Source organism: Polyodon spathula, chromosome 6 (genome assembly GCF_017654505.1).
Source record: "Polyodon spathula isolate WHYD16114869_AA chromosome 6, ASM1765450v1, whole genome shotgun sequence".
Classification (NCBI taxonomy): domain Eukaryota; kingdom Metazoa; phylum Chordata; class Actinopteri; order Acipenseriformes; family Polyodontidae; genus Polyodon; species Polyodon spathula.
Genome location: NC_054539.1, coordinates 16,717,083 through 16,736,442, shown reverse-complemented (window position 1 = coordinate 16,736,442; position 19,360 = coordinate 16,717,083). Strand labels below are relative to the sequence as shown.

At 34.6% G+C, this 19,360-nt stretch overlaps 1 protein-coding gene across 1 annotated transcript; it reads right to left on the bottom strand.

The window, feature by feature from the left end:
* Nucleotides 1-692: 692 nt before the first annotated feature.
* On the bottom strand, nt 693-19,225 carry LOC121316925 (protein THEMIS-like). The gene is made up of 6 exons (XM_041252307.1): nt 18,162-19,225; nt 12,067-12,216; nt 7,075-7,536; nt 5,504-6,549; nt 3,211-3,334; nt 693-2,554 (listed from the first exon to the last, which is right to left on the bottom strand). The coding sequence occupies exons 1-6, from the start codon at nt 18,283-18,285 to the stop codon at nt 2,388-2,390; spliced, it is 2,073 nt and encodes a 690-aa protein (XP_041108241.1). The 5' UTR covers nt 18,286-19,225; the 3' UTR covers nt 693-2,387.
* Between the last annotated feature and the right edge of the window lie 135 nt (nt 19,226-19,360).

Here is a 19,360-nt window from a genome sequence, read left to right as displayed (position 1 = left end):
TTTGTTGTGGACTTACTTAACCCAGGTAAAAACCATGACATTAAACTTATAGCAAGTCACCACGTAATGCACAATTGCTATACCCAATTTTATTTAAGTACATGTAGCTGGCTTATTTTTACCCTTTGTTTCTAAAAAGTATTGTTAGGATGTCGTCAAGAGTAAACCCCAAGGCAACTTTCAATAAAGCTACTTTTACAGCATTACAAAGCTGCATGCAAATACTGTAGGGCTTTCCGCTCTTCTGCAACTGCTGTAAAAAGCCTCAATATCCTGTTAAAACTGTGGCTCTGAAAGTTGTTTGATTAATAGAGATTGGCAACAAAACATGTGTTCTACATTAATATCATTATCATGTGACGTACTGCAAAGTAGCACATCAGGACTTTTTACTTGTTTGTTTTATTTTTTTTCTGTTTAGTTTTAGTTATAATGTTAACTACTGGCTTTTCCTAGTACTGGAAAGTCAATAACCTCAATCAGCTGTAAAACAGCACAAATAGATTCAAGTTAGCTCCTGTCAACTGCTAAAACCTCTGTATTAAAAATGCTGTTGTATTATAAACACTGGCAGCATCTTGACTGAGCTAATGTCGCCCATGCCTAGTTCCTAACCTTTTTGCATTCATTAAGTTGCATATTCTAATGTGAATTGTGTAATAAGGAAAGTAAACAGTGTAGTGAAGAAAGTATTTACTTATAGTGGGCAATATGCAACAATGGATTAACTTTGTAACAGTTATTGCCTTCTTGTCGAAAGATGCCAGTAGTCTGGAGTAGGACAGCTTCACAATTCTTCTTAGACTGTAACTCATAATAAGGACAGGCTATACAATCAGCTCACTGAACCCAGAACACAGTTTTATTAGCAGACAGGCAGAATAAATAACTTCGGAAGGTATACAGACCAGGATAGAATGCAGACAGACTGCATGTAACAGAAAGTAAAATGAGAGCATGTACATGTTTAGCTAAGCAAAAACAGAAAACAGCCAGGTTAAAAAGGAGAAATCACTGGACAACACGAGGCAATAACATGATACTTGAATAAATGACTTAGCCGAGGCACTGTGAGAATGTTATTGTTGACTCTTGTGGTCATCCTTATTATAGAAGTAAAATATTATTTAATACCAGAGTGCATACTGGAATAAAAACTAAACACATCAATGGATGGAATTTGGAAAATAAGATACAGTATGCCACATTTGAACAAAAAGGTAGTTTGAAGTTAGTTGTCGGTCAAACTCTTCATTTTATTTAAAGATTTATAATTAAATGTTAGGAAAACTAGCAGTTTGTATGCCTTAAGTTCAAGTAGTCTGTTACTGTTTCACTTCCAAAATGATTTCACCCCAGCATTGTCTTCAGAGTCAAATCATGCTACTGGCGGCAAAGCATGTCTCTCAGCAGGGGAAACAACTTGTTGGCTGGTGACTGAAAAAGTACTGAAGGGATGGGGAGAATTTTGCTCTCCAGTTGAAAGTACCTAGGTCCTAAGAAGTTCAAGATTATCTGAAAGTCAAGCATGATAGCAGATACTATTTATTTATTTATTTATTTAATAAGAAAACCGGAAATGCCTGACAGGCAAGATTTTAACAAAAAGCAAACAAAAAATCACATATTCAATGGAACCACATCAAATTTTGTGTTCAAATTAACATGTTAAGAAGTTATTGATAGACAGATGGTTATAAATAATGATCTCAGTTAATCTGTGTACAGTATAAATATAAATTTAAAGAAAAAAAGAATCAAACAAGAATGTATTTTACGATAAGTTCTCTCAGATTTGACATATATCTATTAACAGTCTAGAACTAATATGAATAATATGACTAAGGTAACAATGCTTGAACAATTTAGGAATATGCAAAAACACAATTCTAAAATGACAAAGTTACATACAATCTGAATACATTTCTGAACTAATCTGAACGTTAGTTGTGGCAAACCTGATGTACTGTCCCTTACAAAAGTTTACCACAATACATTTGCTGCAATTTTACAGCTTTCCCCACTGTTCTACAATGTATTTACTATAGTTTACCATGTTAATTATTATACTTTGCCATACCTGCCGTGTCTGTGATTTACAATGCTTCCCAAGGTTTCATTATGCATAATTCAACTTTGCTATACCTTTACTATAGTAGACTTTCATAAAGGGTACAGTACATGTCAATAGCAAAACTAACATCCTTTATAGATTGACATTTGATCATTATTAGCAGATTCACATCTACAGTAGGTGTTAGCAGAAGTTTTCTATATGAAATATTTTAACATGTTTTGTATTTCAAATTGAGTTTGAAAAATAAAATAATAATAATAATTCAGTCACAAGCACAACACCAGTGCAATACCATTTCACTTTTAACCTTTCACATGTGTTCTTCATACTGGTTGCCTGTCTTTTGTTTGCAGTTTTTCTTGTTCTCAGTGTGTTTTTCCTGGAACTTTTTTCTAATGCTCTCAACTTCATCCTGATCAATATATTCATAGTCATGTCCATCATCATCTTCCTTCATCAATTTTTCTGAGCTCCTGACTACAGAGGAAAAGAAGCCGGATACAAAAACTTAAAGTAATTGCAGCTAACAAAATAATTCCATGGATCTTCTTTTACACTTATATTAGTCCCAATGTGCAGTTTTGAAAGAAACATGTATTGTCATTATAAAAAAAAATAACTGATAATGCTTTAGGATATAGAAAGTTCTCAGTGCCTATGCCTTATTCTCAGGATATCTGTTAGGCTTACACATCCTGAGTTATTTCACCTCAACAGTGTCTTTAAGGTCAAAGCATTTTGCTGGCTAAAGCACGTCAGGTACATTATGTCAGTAGTTGGTTGATTGATGACAGGAAAGAAGTCATTGAGAAATGGGGAGAGTTTCACCCTTCAGGTGAAATAACCAAGCAAGTGAACCCTATCTGAAAACATAGCTTGCACAGAGAAATGTCTTTACCTAGGTGTAATACCAAGTATCATGTTTAAAATACAAAAAAATTGTAATGCACATGGGAATGCACAATTCCTAAGATTTTTTTTAGCTACTATCACTTTAGACAATTCTGTTTGCAAACGAAGTTTGCGCCACAGTACTGTGAATGACATGTAGCTCATTTTATCTTCAAAGTTAAATTCACTTTTAAACAAATATGTACTTGCTGTGTGTTAAGGGTCTTAACAGTTTAACTAACCTTTTTGCAAATTGCTTTCTGTTGCTGTTATCTTCATAAACTCATATTGTGGCGTGGCATTCTGCAGTTCTGGGGAGACGATTTTGATTGGTTTAAATGGCTTTGAGGTATTTACATGTGGACTCTGAAAAAAATAATATTAAAGAAAAGACAATGTTCATTAGAATATCACCTACCAGGAATATTGTATTGAATTAATCATCTGAATATACTCAGAGGACATTGTAAACCAGCAATTATCACTAAATATAGATTTTTTTGACGAATTCAGCGACATTTATGAAATTCTAGGCCAAGGCTTAATTTCTGTACAAGGCTGTATCCTGTATGTGTACAACACGTCCTTCTACGCATATGTAAAGTGGTCTATTGGAAAATGAAATATTCGTCTAAATGGAACCTAAGGGAATAACAAAATACAAGATAATGGTCATGGTCCCCTGAAGTAAGCAGTCATCTGCTCATTTTTTTTTAGCTAGTAACCCCCAGGAAGGTTTTCCTTTTTAAAATTAAAATAAAGAACAGATGCACCTTGAATAAGAAACCAACATAAGCAGTCACAAACATTTGGGTCCTATAATAACCAGTTCATTTACAGTGGCTTGCGAAAGTATTGACCCCCCCCCCCTTGACATTTTTCCTATTTTGTTGCTTTACAACCTGGAATTAAAATGGATTTTTATTTGGATTTCATGTAATGGACATACACAATATATAACCCAAGCCTGATCTGTACTTCTCCACAACTTTGTCCCTGACCTGTTTGGAGAGCTCCTTGGTCTTCATGGTGCCACTTGCTTGGTGGTGCCCCTTGCTTAGTGGTGTTGTAGGAACAGGTGTATATATACTGAGATCATGTGACAGATCATGTGACACTTAGATTGCACACAGGTGGACTTTATTTAACTAATTATGTGACTTCTGAAGGTAATTGGTTGAGGGGGTGAATACTTATGCACGCTCAAGTTTTCTGTTTTTTTGTCTTATTTCTTGTTTGTTTCACAATAAAAAAAATATTTTGCATCTTCAAAGTGGTTGGCATGTTGTGTAAATCAAATGATACAAACCCCCAAAAAATCCATTTTAATTCCAGGTTGTAAGGCAACAAAATAAGAAAAATGCCAAGGGCGTCAATACTTTCGAAAGCCACTGTAGGTATTACTGTTATTTAAATTCCCTATCTTGAGAAACTAGTTCTAAAATCTCCGTGCATAGACTAAAGAAAATTGAACATTTTATATTATCAATCATATCTTACAAGAGACAGGAGATAATTGCAGTAGCTTTACAGGAAGTCAAATTGTGCCTGTACAGAGCAGAACCCCTTAATCACCACTGCATACGAAACATCATTATGATTAGTTTTACTGTTTCTCTATCAGTAAAACTATATATCAGTATATATCTTATATGGTGTGTAAAGAGTAATGTTAATTGCAGTTGCTTTGGGAGTTCTTCAGTGGCTTTTAGAGAAGGCAAGTTATTAATGCCTCAGAAAGATGGTCCCAAGATAATGTGATGGCAAAATGGTTGGATTAAATACCCACCAGCAGTGGTCAACATGTCAGAGGGCTCAGTGGTCCACCGGCAAAATATGACCAAGATTACAGTACATAATAATAATACCTTTAATTTAAATATAGTGCCATTCACACCGAAGTGCCCCAAGGCTTTGCACAATCGAAATGTCCAAGATACAAATTAATTTATAAAAATTGTAAACTTAAATACAAACAAGATAAAAACAGAATTTTCCAAATGCATTGGTAAACAGTGTATGCATAAAAACAAGATAAAACATCTCAGTTCATATTTCAAAACTGAGGAAGTCTGAAAAGAGAAGACAGCTGAAAAGAGGTACGTTTTGAGAGAAGTTTTAAACTGAGAAAATGAAGTAGAATTTCGAATGCAGCTGGGCAGAAAATTCCATAAGGAGGGGCAATGCAACTAAAGCTACGCTCACCAAGAGTAATACGCTTAGATGAAATGCATTTAAGAAGACCAGAATTGGATGATCTAAGCTGTCTCCCAGGTATGTATGGGCCAAGAAGGCCTTGATATAAGAAGGACCCTGACCATGTAGGGCCTTGTATGTCAGCAGTAGAATCTTGAAATTGACACTGAAACAGACAGGTAGCCAATGCAAACACGCAAGAACAGGAGTAATGTGTTCAGTCTGTCTAGTGCCCATCAAGATTCTAGCTGTTGCATTTTGTACCAACTGTAAACGATTAACAGAGCGAGCTAGCTGTTATACGATACATTGCTCTCTAACACCCAGAAACTATCCTACCTTTGGTGAGCTGGGAGCATCAGGTCTCTTTGGCTGGGGTGCCTCAAGCTTAAATGATTTGGATGGTGGCTGCAGGGGTTTCTTTGGAGGACGTGGAGGAGGATGCAGGGTGGCGTTCACATACCTCCGCAGGGTGTAGTAGCAGTCTTCACTGATCTCTTCCACCACTGTTTTCACAGGAGGCGGCTCAGTCCCTTTATCTGGTCTATGTAGCAGCTGGAGAGACATTTTGATCCTATTCACTGGAATTTCCCAGCACTCAGACAGGTTTTTTAGAGGAGTAATGAGAAGGCAAGGTTCAGTGATTTCCTCTTCCAGATGTAGCCCAAGCATGGTAGCTAAAATGTCCTCCCCAATGGAAAGGTCACGCATGGCCACTTTAACATTGAAGGGCAACTGGAACTTCTGGCAGATCTCAGAGATGTGGTATTGCTTTTTATCATGTATCACTTCCACAAAGCCTCCTTCCATACACATTGGGATTAACACAGGCTCATAGCCTTTGCCTTCAATTCTCTCACAGGCCAGTGCTTCCACCGTCTTCTGGGTCCCACCATATATGACCTCACTAGTTTTACGATGCTGGACTAGGAACTGGTCACCAACAAAAACAGTTTCCAGTCCTTCATAGTGAGATTCAAAAGCTTTAGTTGCCACAACATGTAACTGTTCTTTGTCGCTCTTGGCAATTTCCAAGTCATAAGCAGTTGGAAATTCGCGTGGCCTTCTTTTGAACTTCCCATTGTAAGTGCAGGGAATCAAGAAATGCTTTTGAGCATCACTCCTTATCTCAGATGCTAGAATTCTCTTGGCTTGTAAGGTCCGATGAATGATAACCTCCTTGCAAAATTTGAGGAACTTAAAACTTTCTACTGTATGCTCGGGGCCTTCTATTATTTCAGCCACAATAGGAAAGATGTTACTAGGTCTGTTAAAGATGTCGTTGATTGACAAAGGCTGAACAAAGGAGTTGATGTCATACTTATCCGTGACATCTATCACCTCAACATCAAGGCTGGATGGTATGTGCACGATATCCTTGCGAACTGTTGAAACAAATAAACATGCAGCTGTATGATTATAACATCAAATTAAAACATAGGTATATAAACCATATGATAATATGTATAAAGAGGTGCCATGATTATATTTAATGATGCGTAACTTTTTTTTAGTATGTTTTATTTTAAATTACATACACTTATTGGGGTGTTATTGGTTTATTTTGATCAGTACAATATGTGTCTAAATAATATATATTGGGACTGTTGAAGTATTAAAAAAAAAAAAAATTATTATGATATATATTGGGACTGTTGAAGTATTAAAAAAAAAATTATTTACTCGTTAATATTATTAACTGGCCTCAGGCAGTTTCATAGGGGGCTGTGATAGGGGGTAAATTTTGAATTTACTTGGGTGGAGTCATTTTGACCCAAGTGATCTTAGACATACAATAAAGGGTACACAAGGCTTTGAAATAATGTTCACATGGAATAATTCTACTGAATCGGGGCCTATAATAGCAAAAAATGTCATTGAAGGAGTATGTAAATAAATGTTTCACCTACACTTCATAACTGCTTGTAGTTCATAAACAGGTGTAAGAGTCAGTTCCCCTGTGAAATTCTCAGGAAGCTCACAGAATTTAAATTCCTTATTGGCTGAGGTCTTTGCCAAGTGCACAGCTCGCTTTCTGCCTCTGGGCAACTTCCATTCTATTATCTCCTTCAGTGTATAAAACTGGTCATCTTCACATTCATAAAACCCTCCTTGCTGGGACAGTGGTAGTGTAAAAGAATGCTTTTTATCTTTCCTCATAACTTCAGTGTTCACAAACTGCTCAGAGTTTACCTCCCCCAGAGATGTGAACATGATAGTCTCTCCTTGTTGTATTGTATCATTGCTCAGTGTAATGTCCACGGCACTCTTAAAGACGGGCTGACTCAGCCTATTTGGACATATATGCAAGGACTTTACAATATCACCAACAGAATAGTAAGCCTCACTGTCTGCTACAATCTTGAAAAGACCTGAAAAAGAATAAAAGTGCATTTATATTGTATCAGATGAGGATAGAGCAGTGGCAATTATTACATGTCTAGTGAAACCTGCTTCTATATATATATTATATATATATATATATATATATATATATATATATATATATATATATATATATATATATAAACACACAGTTGGTAGTCAAAAGTTTATAAATCTAATTTCTAGATTTTTTTTTCTCAAAAACAAAGAATTTTAGGAAAACTTTTATAGCAAAAGTTTTGTTTTTATGGATGAGGAAAAAAAAAATTACAAGAAACAGATGTCTACAATTATTTATTTCAGCTTTTTTTTTTTTTTCAAACCACCAAAAATGCCAATTCAAAAGTATTCATACCCTTTGATACTATAATAGTATTGTCTACAAGGTGCTAGAAATTTCAATATGATAATTCAGAACCTAATTCTAGAAAAGTCTAGAATATGCTGGATCTTCGATAGTATAAAAGAGTTAGGCTCAGGATGATTGCTGTCACATTCCAATACAACAACAATCCAAAGCACACATCAACATATACTCAGAATGGTTAAAGAAGAATAAAATCAATGTTCTGGAATGGCCTAGTCAAAGTCCTGATGTAAATCCGATTGAGAATCTTTGGTATGAGTTGAAGGTGGCTGTGCACAAGAGGTCTTCAGAATTTGAATGAACTGGAACAATTTTGTGTTGAAGAATGGTCAAAAATCATTAAAGAATCATGCCAAAAGCACATTGACAAATATCCTATTAGTTTAAAAGAGGTTACTATTGCGTTGTTTCACCTATGGTCACTTTTTGATATAATGGATTTCTATGTAGCCTCACACACTAGGGAGTTGTGTCTAGGAGCGGCGCTTCCAGGTTTTTCCCAGAGCAATTTTTGATGCCCCTCTTGTCCAATGCACCTGTACTCGACCAATAGCAATCAATTTCTTGGTGATGTTAAAAAAACCAGAGGTCATTGCTTCAGAGATGGACATTCCAGGTGAGGTCTGTAATTACTTTGAGAAACTGAATTTGGTTTTGTCAAGTCATCTGCCTTCTCCCGCTTTCATAAAACCATAATCCCTAAACACAGCTAAAACTAAAGCTTGTCAATAATGTCAAACACACTGTAGTGCAATTTTATGAAATGAGAAGTTGAAATGTGTGTTAAAACCGAAAGATTGCTATCATGTCATTGCTGATATAAGTAGAAACAAATAAAAAATCAGCCAGTACTGTGAATTATCGACATCCCTGTCTGATTCATATATTGTGTGTTGATTTGTAGGTTAATATAGACTATATTTCTTACATTATAGTGTTCTGTACACTATTGTTTTTATTATTACATATATTATATATAAATACATCTTGGTTCAAATGAATTCTGATGTTAAACTAATTTTCCTTTCTTTCCATTTCTGGCACAGAGAGAATCATATACCTGAGTCAGTAACCGAACAACAGAGTTATGTAATTGTGTATATATTATTTTAAAACAAACAACCTACATTTTCTATATAAGATGATCTTTTTTTACTCTGTGTATGAAATACAGTGAGTATATGTTATAGAATTAGTTTTATTCGAGCACATCATATCAAACATCTACACAGCTGTATTTAAATGAACAATTAAACACAAAATTAATGTGTAAACAGGTATATGCACATACAAAACTGTAAAAACAAAAGTAGTTTTAATCTAAAACAAAAGTAACATTGATTTATCTTGCGTGTGTGTCACTCGCAGCACAGAATCCAGATTAAGCTGTTACAGCCTGCAGGCTGTGTAGCTTTGCACTGCAGTTTTGTGATCAAAATGTTTCTGCTGAAGCGCTGTTGCTAGCTTCAAGATAAAATCTCTCCTACCTTGTACAAAACAAAAGAATTGATGGCAGCCAGGTACAGTATAGATAAGAACAGGCTTGTGTGTGTGTGTGTGTGTGTGTGTGTGTGTGTCTGTGTCTGTATATATATATATATATATATATATATATATATATATATATATATATATATATATATATATATATATATATATATTGTAGGTTATATTCAAAATGAAAACAAGTATTGTAAAAGGCAGTTCTACTGTTAGTGAAATGTAACTTTTAGATGTTACACAAACACACACACACAAATATAAATTCAAAGTAGTAAAACTTGTAGAAATTATATTTTATATAATTTTGTGTGTTGGAAAGGAAATCAAACAACCAAGTAGCTAATGTGTGACGTGATTCATTATGTGCACGACAACATGTGAATTTCTTTTGTTAAATGTTTTTATCTTCATGGCAACGCATGAAGCTCACCTCACGATATTCAGAGTCACTGTTATCCTACTTAGTGAGCAGACACAAACATTTAAATATCCCCTCCCCTAAATGACTATAAATTGAATCTGCATTGGAACGGACGATTTTTTTCCCCCCTAAATCTGAACTGCATAGCAACCATTTACTGAAAAGTATGGCATGGTTGTGAGGAAAACTGTCACGACTTGTGCATGTAAACGCATGCCACCATTGGCTATATATGTAGTTGCACACAAAAGTATTGGTACTCTACACTTAATATAAGATCATTCAAGAAAGGATGTTAAATACTAGTTTAGTTACATTAGCCAAACATTAATATGACAAAGTTGTCAGAGTTTAATACGCAATCTTTTAAAAAAAAAAAAAAAGCCTTTAAACAATTTCAAATACTTGTTTGTGACAAATCGATTGGCACCTCTGCTTTATTATGGCTTTCAGACATTTAAGATAATTCTTAACCAGTATGTTACATATTGCTGAAATCTGGGTCCATTTTGTCATGCATATTTCCCTCAGCTCAGACAGATTGGATACACAATGCCTGCCTACAGCTTTTTTCAGATCAGTCCAAAACATTTCTATTGGAAAGAGATCTGGTGATTACGAAGGCTAAATAGTATCATTGTACTTTGTAGAATGTTTTGATACATAGCTGCGTTCATTTGATCTTCAATCACTTCAATGTCTCCTGTCCCTGAACTGCTGATCCATCTCCATGTTTTTCTTCATTGAAGACTTTCCCCTTTTTTTGCCATACATACTACGGTCCATTTTGGAGGAAAAGTTCTAAATTAGACTCATCGGATGAGAGAATTTTGTTGAAGAATGCTTCAGTTTCCTGTTCATATTTCTTGGCTTATTTAAGGCGATTTGTTTCATGAATTTTCTTTAAAAGTGATTTGCAAGGCTAAACCAGCTAAAATCTTTCCAAATTTAGATCCAACTTGTGATCAATTTAAACACGACCCTGCTACTCTAATTCATATGTACTGGTCATGTCCAAAATTAGCCCCATTCTGGAACTCTATCTTTGAATCTGTCTCACAGATCCTAAATACACCCCTTGACACTTCACTTATAGTAGTTTTTGGTGGTCTTCCCAATTATGTAATCCTGCCCTATACATAGTTAGGCACCCTGGCCTTCTCCACTTTACTGGCAAGACGTCTGCTTTTATTACATTGGAAACAATCTGCCCCACCCACTTTTATTTATTGGATAAGAGAATAAATTTTCTTCACCTGGAGAAAATCAGATTTACGCTGTGTGGATCCACTAAAGTTTTATGCTGCCTGGCAGCCCTTTTTAACTTATTTTGACAGACTGCAGCTTATATCCACTATCTAAATGACCTTGGTGACACACACGACTTCTCTTTTGCTATCTTTCTAACTTTCCTTTCTGCCTTTTACTTGGGTCTCTACTATCTCTGGTGTCTTCCTTTTCCTGTCTATATTCAAAGATTTGTATTATTGAATCTATTCCATTTCATTTTATTATGTACATGCAAGTATTTGTGTTTATATTCTGTATACTTTTTTCCTTTGTAAAACCCAATCAAATTAAAAAATAACCTTAAAAGAACTGCAACTATGTTGCTTCTTGCTAATGTTAAATCATAACTCTTTCTTCCTTTCAGAAAATGTGCCTTTGCCTCAAAATAGGGCCTTGTAATATTTTGAAAACCAGATAACAGGAGAAAAAGGTGATTTGCATTGAGGGCTGCGTGTATACAACTCTTCTGTGTTCTTGTCCTTTGTACAGTTCTTTCATGCACTATTATGTTTGATGCTTGTTATCTTTGGATTTCATTCTTGGATTTTTTTTTTTTTTTTTTTTTTTTTTAAGCCTGATGTACCTGTAATTTTCTTTGGATGTCCACTTCTTTCAAGCATTTCAGTTTGGTCTGTGGTACTTTTTAATTATTGCTCTGATTGTGGATTTTGGTGTTCCATATTTCTTTGATATTGTTCTGTAACTATTTCCTTTGTTGTAGTTTGCTACAAGTGCTTTTTTCAAATGTGAATTTTAAATTGTTCCTATGAAATTTTTCATAGCTATATGGGCAAGACTTTACACTGTAGGCAATATGTAATTTGCTATGCTGTGGGACATTTTCCTGCAGTTTTTTCCACTCTAGCTTTTCTTCATATTTTACAGGAGAGAAAAAATAATCTTAGTAATAGCTTTGCTGTATACTACAGTACTTACCTGGGTAGTCTAGAGGTAGCTCAATAGACCTGCTGCCTGGGCCTTCTTTCTGTATTTCTGCTGATAATGTTGAGATGTTTAAGCCTATAATCTTTATCACTTCACCAGTAGGAAGACAACATTCATTCCCAAACATCTCATACACAGAACCTAAAAAATAAGCAAAAATTATAAATTCTACAATTCATACCCCTACAGTACAAAGTTTTCAAGGAGAAAAAAAATAAAAATATGGAAAAATCCACTCAGACACAAAGTGAAAATGAACAGGCAAGCGAGTAAACAGAGAAATGGCTCCAACAAAATAGAAACAGCATGAGGCAACAAGGTTAGATGCACTGAGCCAGGGTTGAAAAATCAATTACAGCAAAAAATGTAATTATTGAAGTTTTGTCCAACCAACAGATAAAATGCTGCATACATATAGAACACTTTTCTCCTGTGTTACAATATCACCAAGGATATCCAGGACAATAACAACCAGAACAATTGAAGATGAGCCTAATCTCCACAATCAAATATGACCCATAAAAGTGTACTATTCTTTTCCAACTTTTAACTTCTTAATCTGTCATTGCATTGCTTTTGACCTAGTTATTTGTCCAGTCTCTGATTTCATATCAGTCTGGATGAGCTTCAGACAGGATAGAGTCCAGGATTCATGGAAAGCAATATTCTGAATTCCTAAAATCGATAGGTTATGGATGTAACCCCAGCTCCCTGAAAGAGAAGACAACCACCAAACCTTGCGAGGTCGCATCACTCACATTCGCGGGTTAGGTGCAAAAGAGGAAGTGAGCTCCGTGTAGCGACTACTTATTCCCTCGGCAGGCAAGACCGAGGATATCATTCCACGCAGGGGCTTATCGGCAGCTCTGACATAAAATACTCAGCAAACACCTACCTAAGACAGGCATATCCCAAAAATACTGGTTGGTGGTCATCTTCTCTTTCAGGGAACCAGGGTTACATCCGTAACCTATCTTTCTGGCACAGCATGGGCACATTCCTTTATGGTAGTTCTGGGACAAATATCAGAATATTTGAATGAATTTTTTTTTTTACATGTATTCAGATACATAAATCGTATTCGCTAGAAATAACAAAAAATACCTTGCACTTATTTACCGCCTCACCAGAAGTTGCACGGGACAGTTTGAAAAATGACAAATGAAAAAAAAAGCTCAGTGTGATATGTGAGATTAAAAAAAAAAAACAGGATCAACACAGCTGCATGAGCCTCTGTGTAAAGGTTTTAGAAAGCAAAAAAACCAGATTATGCACACGCACGCATAGTGATCTCTATGGCCAGCTGGGTCAAAAAAGTGTTGAGCTGCTTTAGAGCGATCCAGAAACAACTTGCTTGAAATGTTGTGTAGTGGTTTTTATACAGATTGTATATATTGTATATTTGTTGTTGCGACTTTGACACTGTTTTGTGTAATGTAATAAACGAGAACTAAAATGGTGCGTTTTTTTCACCTTCGCACATACAATGCCATTTCCATGTTTGCTTTATTTTAAGTGTTTAAAGTTAAATTTCAGTTTTCGTTTGCTTGTTCAGCTATAAAAAGGCACAACTAAACCTCATGTTATTACTTTATGAAAACATGTCTATGGCCACGGTTTACTGTGAAGAAACAGCAATGGCAAGGAATGACAAAAAAGTTAAAAATAAATAAAATGTGGTATCAACTTTATGTAGTATTTATTTTCAGCCTTTGTTTTGTATTTATTTCACTGAAGTAAAGCAAGGCCTACACAATGTATTCTTTACTCCTGGGATATTTTTTTTACTTTACTGTGTTTCATATTGTAACATCTTGATGTAAAATAAAGACACACACACAGGGGCCACAATGGCACAAATTAGCGAAAATGACATTAACATCTCCGTAGCAAATACTACAGGAACATAAAATGGGTTTTGTCCTCAGGGCAATTGCATGTTTAAACTTTGTTTAATTGAAAGACATTTAAAGGGTTAACTTCCTGAGTGCACTCATTTTATATTTCTTAAAATACATTAACCATTTTAGCTTGTCATGTTTAGATTTTGATTGCATTAAAAAATGGAAAAATCCACCCTATGCTCAAATGTTTTGAATATTGCTCAATAACCTTCTTGTTTACATGCTTGTGGAATAAAACTGATTTTAGATAAAGGTCCATGTAAAACCCTTGCACTGCTCAGGAGAGAGGCACCAAAAGGATAAAGTAAATAAAACTTTAACAAAGCATTTGGAATAATCTGTGTTTTTAACCACTGGACAATACACACAGTTAATTTCTTTGTGTCCCAGATCATTTTTTTTTGTAGGATATTAGGACCTTCTGGACAATTTCAAACTCAGGTGTCCTGTACGAACTCACCTTTCCAGTGTTAGAATTGATATAAGCATTTCCAGGGTATTCGCCTCAAAGAAATACCTGCCTTTAAATAAACCATAATAGAATATTAAGATTGGTACGATTTGTCCTGAGATTCTACTGTTCGGTAAAACTACGATTCAGCATAAACAAATTGGGAAAAGGTGAAAATACAAAACAGAATTTCCAATTCTTACAAAAACTGAAAACAGCATTTGAAGGTATGTATGGAATCACATATCACTCAAGGGACGAAACAGTTATTCATCGTTGTCAAGGTGCCAATAGCCTTTGGAAAAGACAGCACACCAACTGAAAAGGCATTTAATTGATACGATTCATTCTTCCTCCATCTTGCACAAGTTATTTACACCTGGTTCATTGTTTACAAATCATGCACAAAAGTGCCCTCTCTGTCCACAACATCGAATTATGCGAGTTTTAAGTTTTGTTTATATTGGTAATGCCTTTATGTAATTGTCTCCACTCTCTATCTTTCTAATTCCCACGACTATCAGCAATCCCAATCTGTATTCTGACTCAATCACTTAAGATTAACCACATGGTGGTTCATTAAAAAAAAAAAAAAAAGGGGGGGGGGGGGGGACAACAATAAGGTTTCAGTGTTTTCCTTCTGTTGGATTCTGTCCATTTGCTCCAATGCTATAGCTTACATGGTTGTTTCTCTGTCATTAAAAACTTTAACATGGAGATTTATCTACACTTAATTCTCACACAAAAAAATCTGATCAATTTAGAGTAAAATGGCTATAACATGAAATGGCATAAGCGCTAAAAAATAAATAAAAACAAAACATAATGTAGGGGATATTTTATAATAGTATATATTAAATGAGCTGTTCATTGTTTTAATGTATGGAATTGTTATGAATATATTATGCTTTTAGCACAGAACATTTAAAATGTATTCACCGAGGAAGATTATCTTGCACTCTCATTCCACTTGAAAGATTTTCCATGGGTGAGAAGATAAAGCTCAGAATAGAGAATTTATTAAGCCCTATCGTCCAGGAATAGTTTTAAAAAAAATAATGTCTACCATAATGTCAAATTATCCTCCCACTCTCAATTCATGTGAAGTTAACAAAACTGATTTGCACATTTGGAAGCACCTTCAGCCATAACTCTTAGCAAAACCCATACAGAGGGTAGTTATAATTAATTCTCCCAGCATTAATCTTTATTGTTTCACATACACAGATAAGTTATAAATATAATTTGTAACAACATGCCAGTCCCTGATGCATACTGTTTTACAAAGCTTGATGTTTAACAAATATTTTTGGTTTGCTATTTTGGGGTTTAAAAAACAGGGAGCTTATATATATAATTTTTTAAATATGGACTGGAGAGGAGGTGTATAGTGGGAAACTATGGTCCCTGAGGGAAGATCTATAGTTACCAACAGTGGAATAGCTAGTCTCCATCTTTTTTTAAGAGCTAAAACTTTATCCTGTATGATAAATGATGTGGACAAATGCAATGGAAATAATTTACGAGCAAATTTGATGAGCAAGCGCATACTTTTTTCAGTCATGTAGTGGTATTTACATGGTCAACGCAGCACATCTCTACTGGGACTGGGCACAATTAAAACTTAAATGCCACATATCATACACTGCTGTGCAAGTCTTAGACATGTTGCATTTTTCTACTCTGACACATTATGAGTATCAACAACTTACTCAAAGCCTCCACTAGTGTTTTCTACTATTATAACAACCTTGACTTGCATAAAGAAGGAAAAACATTTATTGAAATAGCTTGCATTACTTGATTTTCAAGGTGTGGTATCCGAAGCATAATTAACAAGTATAGAGAAACATCATGATGTAATTGACAAACCCAGGACTGGAAGACCAAAAAAGCTGTCTAACAAGGATGAATAATACTTGAAGATAATATCCTTAAAGAATAGAAAGACGACAAGCATTGAATTGACAACATAACTGGCATAAGGCACAGGTGTCCTTGTCCATCCATCAACAGTCTAAAGCAAATTTTACCATTGTTCCATAGTCCAATTTCTGTGTTCTTTTGAATATTTTAGCCTTTTAGTCTTGTTCCCCTTTAAGAAGTATTCTGACTGCAACACATCCTTTAAGTCCTGATTTCACGAGTGACCTTCGTACTGTTGATTTGTTAAGTTGCTAGAAATGTGTTTATGTCTTGATGGAAACATGGATATAATGCCCGACACCGCAGGAGGTAATTATAGTTCTTCGAGGGGCCTTTAGTTTCCCATTATGAGCCGAGGTCTACCCCTGAAAAGCAAAGTTTTTATAACGATTTTAGCGTTTACAGCATCGCTGTTCAATAGCATATTTTGTAATTCGTTTTCTGTTGCCCGACATTTTGCTTTGTTGTGTGAAGAAAGGACATTCAGCGTGATGACAACGAGGGAGTTTGTAAAATAAATAAAGCCTTGACTAAGCAGTGTCACAGGGGCAATAGTTGGATCTACTTTTGGTCATGTGGTGAGGTTTTACCCAATCACATGCCAGAATTTGTATGAATTGATTTTATTATATTATATATATATATATAATATATATATATATATATATATATATATATATATATATATATATATATATATATAATGAACCAAATTTTTACCCTTTGTGAGACATCTTTTGATTCTGGCCCCCACTCGTCTTTTGAATCAGCTTGTACATGTAGCCATTTCTCCCTCCTGTTGTCTTTTCAACCAGAAGTCCCCTATTTTATTCCCTCAGTTAATGTGGTTTGTCTACAGGTATGTATAATATACTACTTTTGTTGTACTAGATTAAATTAAAAACACTTTTTAAAAATGTGTATACGTTTTTAAACTAAAGAGCAAAGCAGTATATCAGTAACATACCTTTTCTACTGCCATGGTGTTAGAAGTGAGTATCATCAAAAAGCCACCATGACCTACATCGACAGTAGGGTTATACTAAAAACAAGTAACTGTGAAAAGCATACAGATGGGCATCTCCATATATCCCCAGAATCAAGAATTTTCAGAATAAGTTTACAGTATTATTCAACATTCATGAAACCTGTGCATCTGATGTCTTTTAGTACACATACTATAGAGAAAGCTCGCTGTGGAACTGTACATACGTTTTTTTTTTTTTTTTTTTTTAATAATAACCTTTTCATTAATATAAAGAACGGGGGGGGGGTGAAGTTTTTTTTTGTTGTTGTTTTGATTTGTATATCTAGTGCATAAGAATTAACCTAAGTTACACTGCTTTAAAAAATATTGTTTAGTACAGACAATGTACATTTTGGTTGGTCTGAATAGGGCATGGTTTGCAGGATACAGAAGTAAAACAAACCATTACAGTCACAACTTATTTCATAGTTCACACCCAAGCATAACCACATAGATGTGACTATATAATTAATGGTCATCTGAAGATCAAGTAACTGAACATAAACACTTAGATAGGCAGTTCAAGTTCAGAGTCACCTTATGTGGTATCCATTATGTTACAGTATCTTTAAATGTTAATTTAGTTTCTCCAAAAAAAAAACAACACTTGGATATATCTATCAACTGAAGCTAGATTGTTACAAACGGACACATTTATATTATACCTTAAAAGGTTTGCTTATCTACTATAAGTGACTAACTGCTTACACAACACCTGTAATGAAGCTTTACAATTTGACAGTGTTGCATAAACCAAAAAAAAATCTTAAATTCTTACCTTGAAAATAGATCCCAGATTGAATCTGTATTATTCTAGGCAGGGTCTTTGGATCTAAAGAGTAAGTAAACTCCTGCAGTGTCAACGCCATTTTAAATTGGATTTTCTGACTAGAACGTCCCATCAACAATTGTATTTCAGTAATTTAAAAACATTTTTTAAATCACTTGACATCAGGCAGCTTATGCGTATTAAGCATTTCTATATCATTTTTTATTGAGAGTATAAACAGCATATCTTTTCTATTGTATTTTATAAGCAGTCTTTGCTGCCTTACTGCAGCTTATCCTACAAGTGAAAATGGGGGTGGAACTAAAACGGAACTTAGACAATACACTCTAACCACAAAACGATAAGCCTCAAAAAAAACAGACATGAAGCACCTCCTTTGTTTCACGTGCACGATTATATTTTTCATAAATTAGTTATACTATGATAGTGTATGTACAGTAGACAAGGGAAAAAAAAAACCTTAAAAAGGTAGACCCATTAATCTTAATAAACCGCTATGGCAATTTATAAAATGCAGTCCAGTGACAAAGCTCTGTAGTTGGCATGTTTATGAATTGGTCTAGTTTTATTTCATATGCTCAATTAACTTGATAAAAAACGGTATTTGTATATTTTTACAGCACACACAAACTTACTGTAAATGTCCAGAATGAAGGCGCAACATACATTACATTTACACACCACTAGCTGTTAAGTAGGGCCCTTCCAAGGCACACACAAACAAGGGTTTCAACTCTCTAAAGTCTATTCATGAAATTAGCATGTAACAAGGTTTTAGGTGGCTGAGGATTATAAAAACAAACACTAAATGGGAACTATACCTTTTGTTTGTAAATCTATATCGAGGTTACCATAAATTACTTAACTATTTCAGCACCAAATAATTTAACCAAAGAATTAAAAAAAAAAAAAGTGTCATTCTAAAAAAAGAATAACACAAGTTGGCATAAATGCATATTTTTATACAGGGTTATTTAGAAGTCACTGGGAAAAAAAAATAATTTACTTAATAAAATTTACAATGAAGATGCAAGTTATCTTTTGATTGCAAGTGTAATTGGCCACCAAAAAACATCCTTAAATGATTTATATAGCTATGTTTACCAAGGGAGCCCACCCTACACCCTCAATAACAATAAGACAATTGGATTTCAAAATGATATTTTAATTTCAAAGTTTCCTTTGTT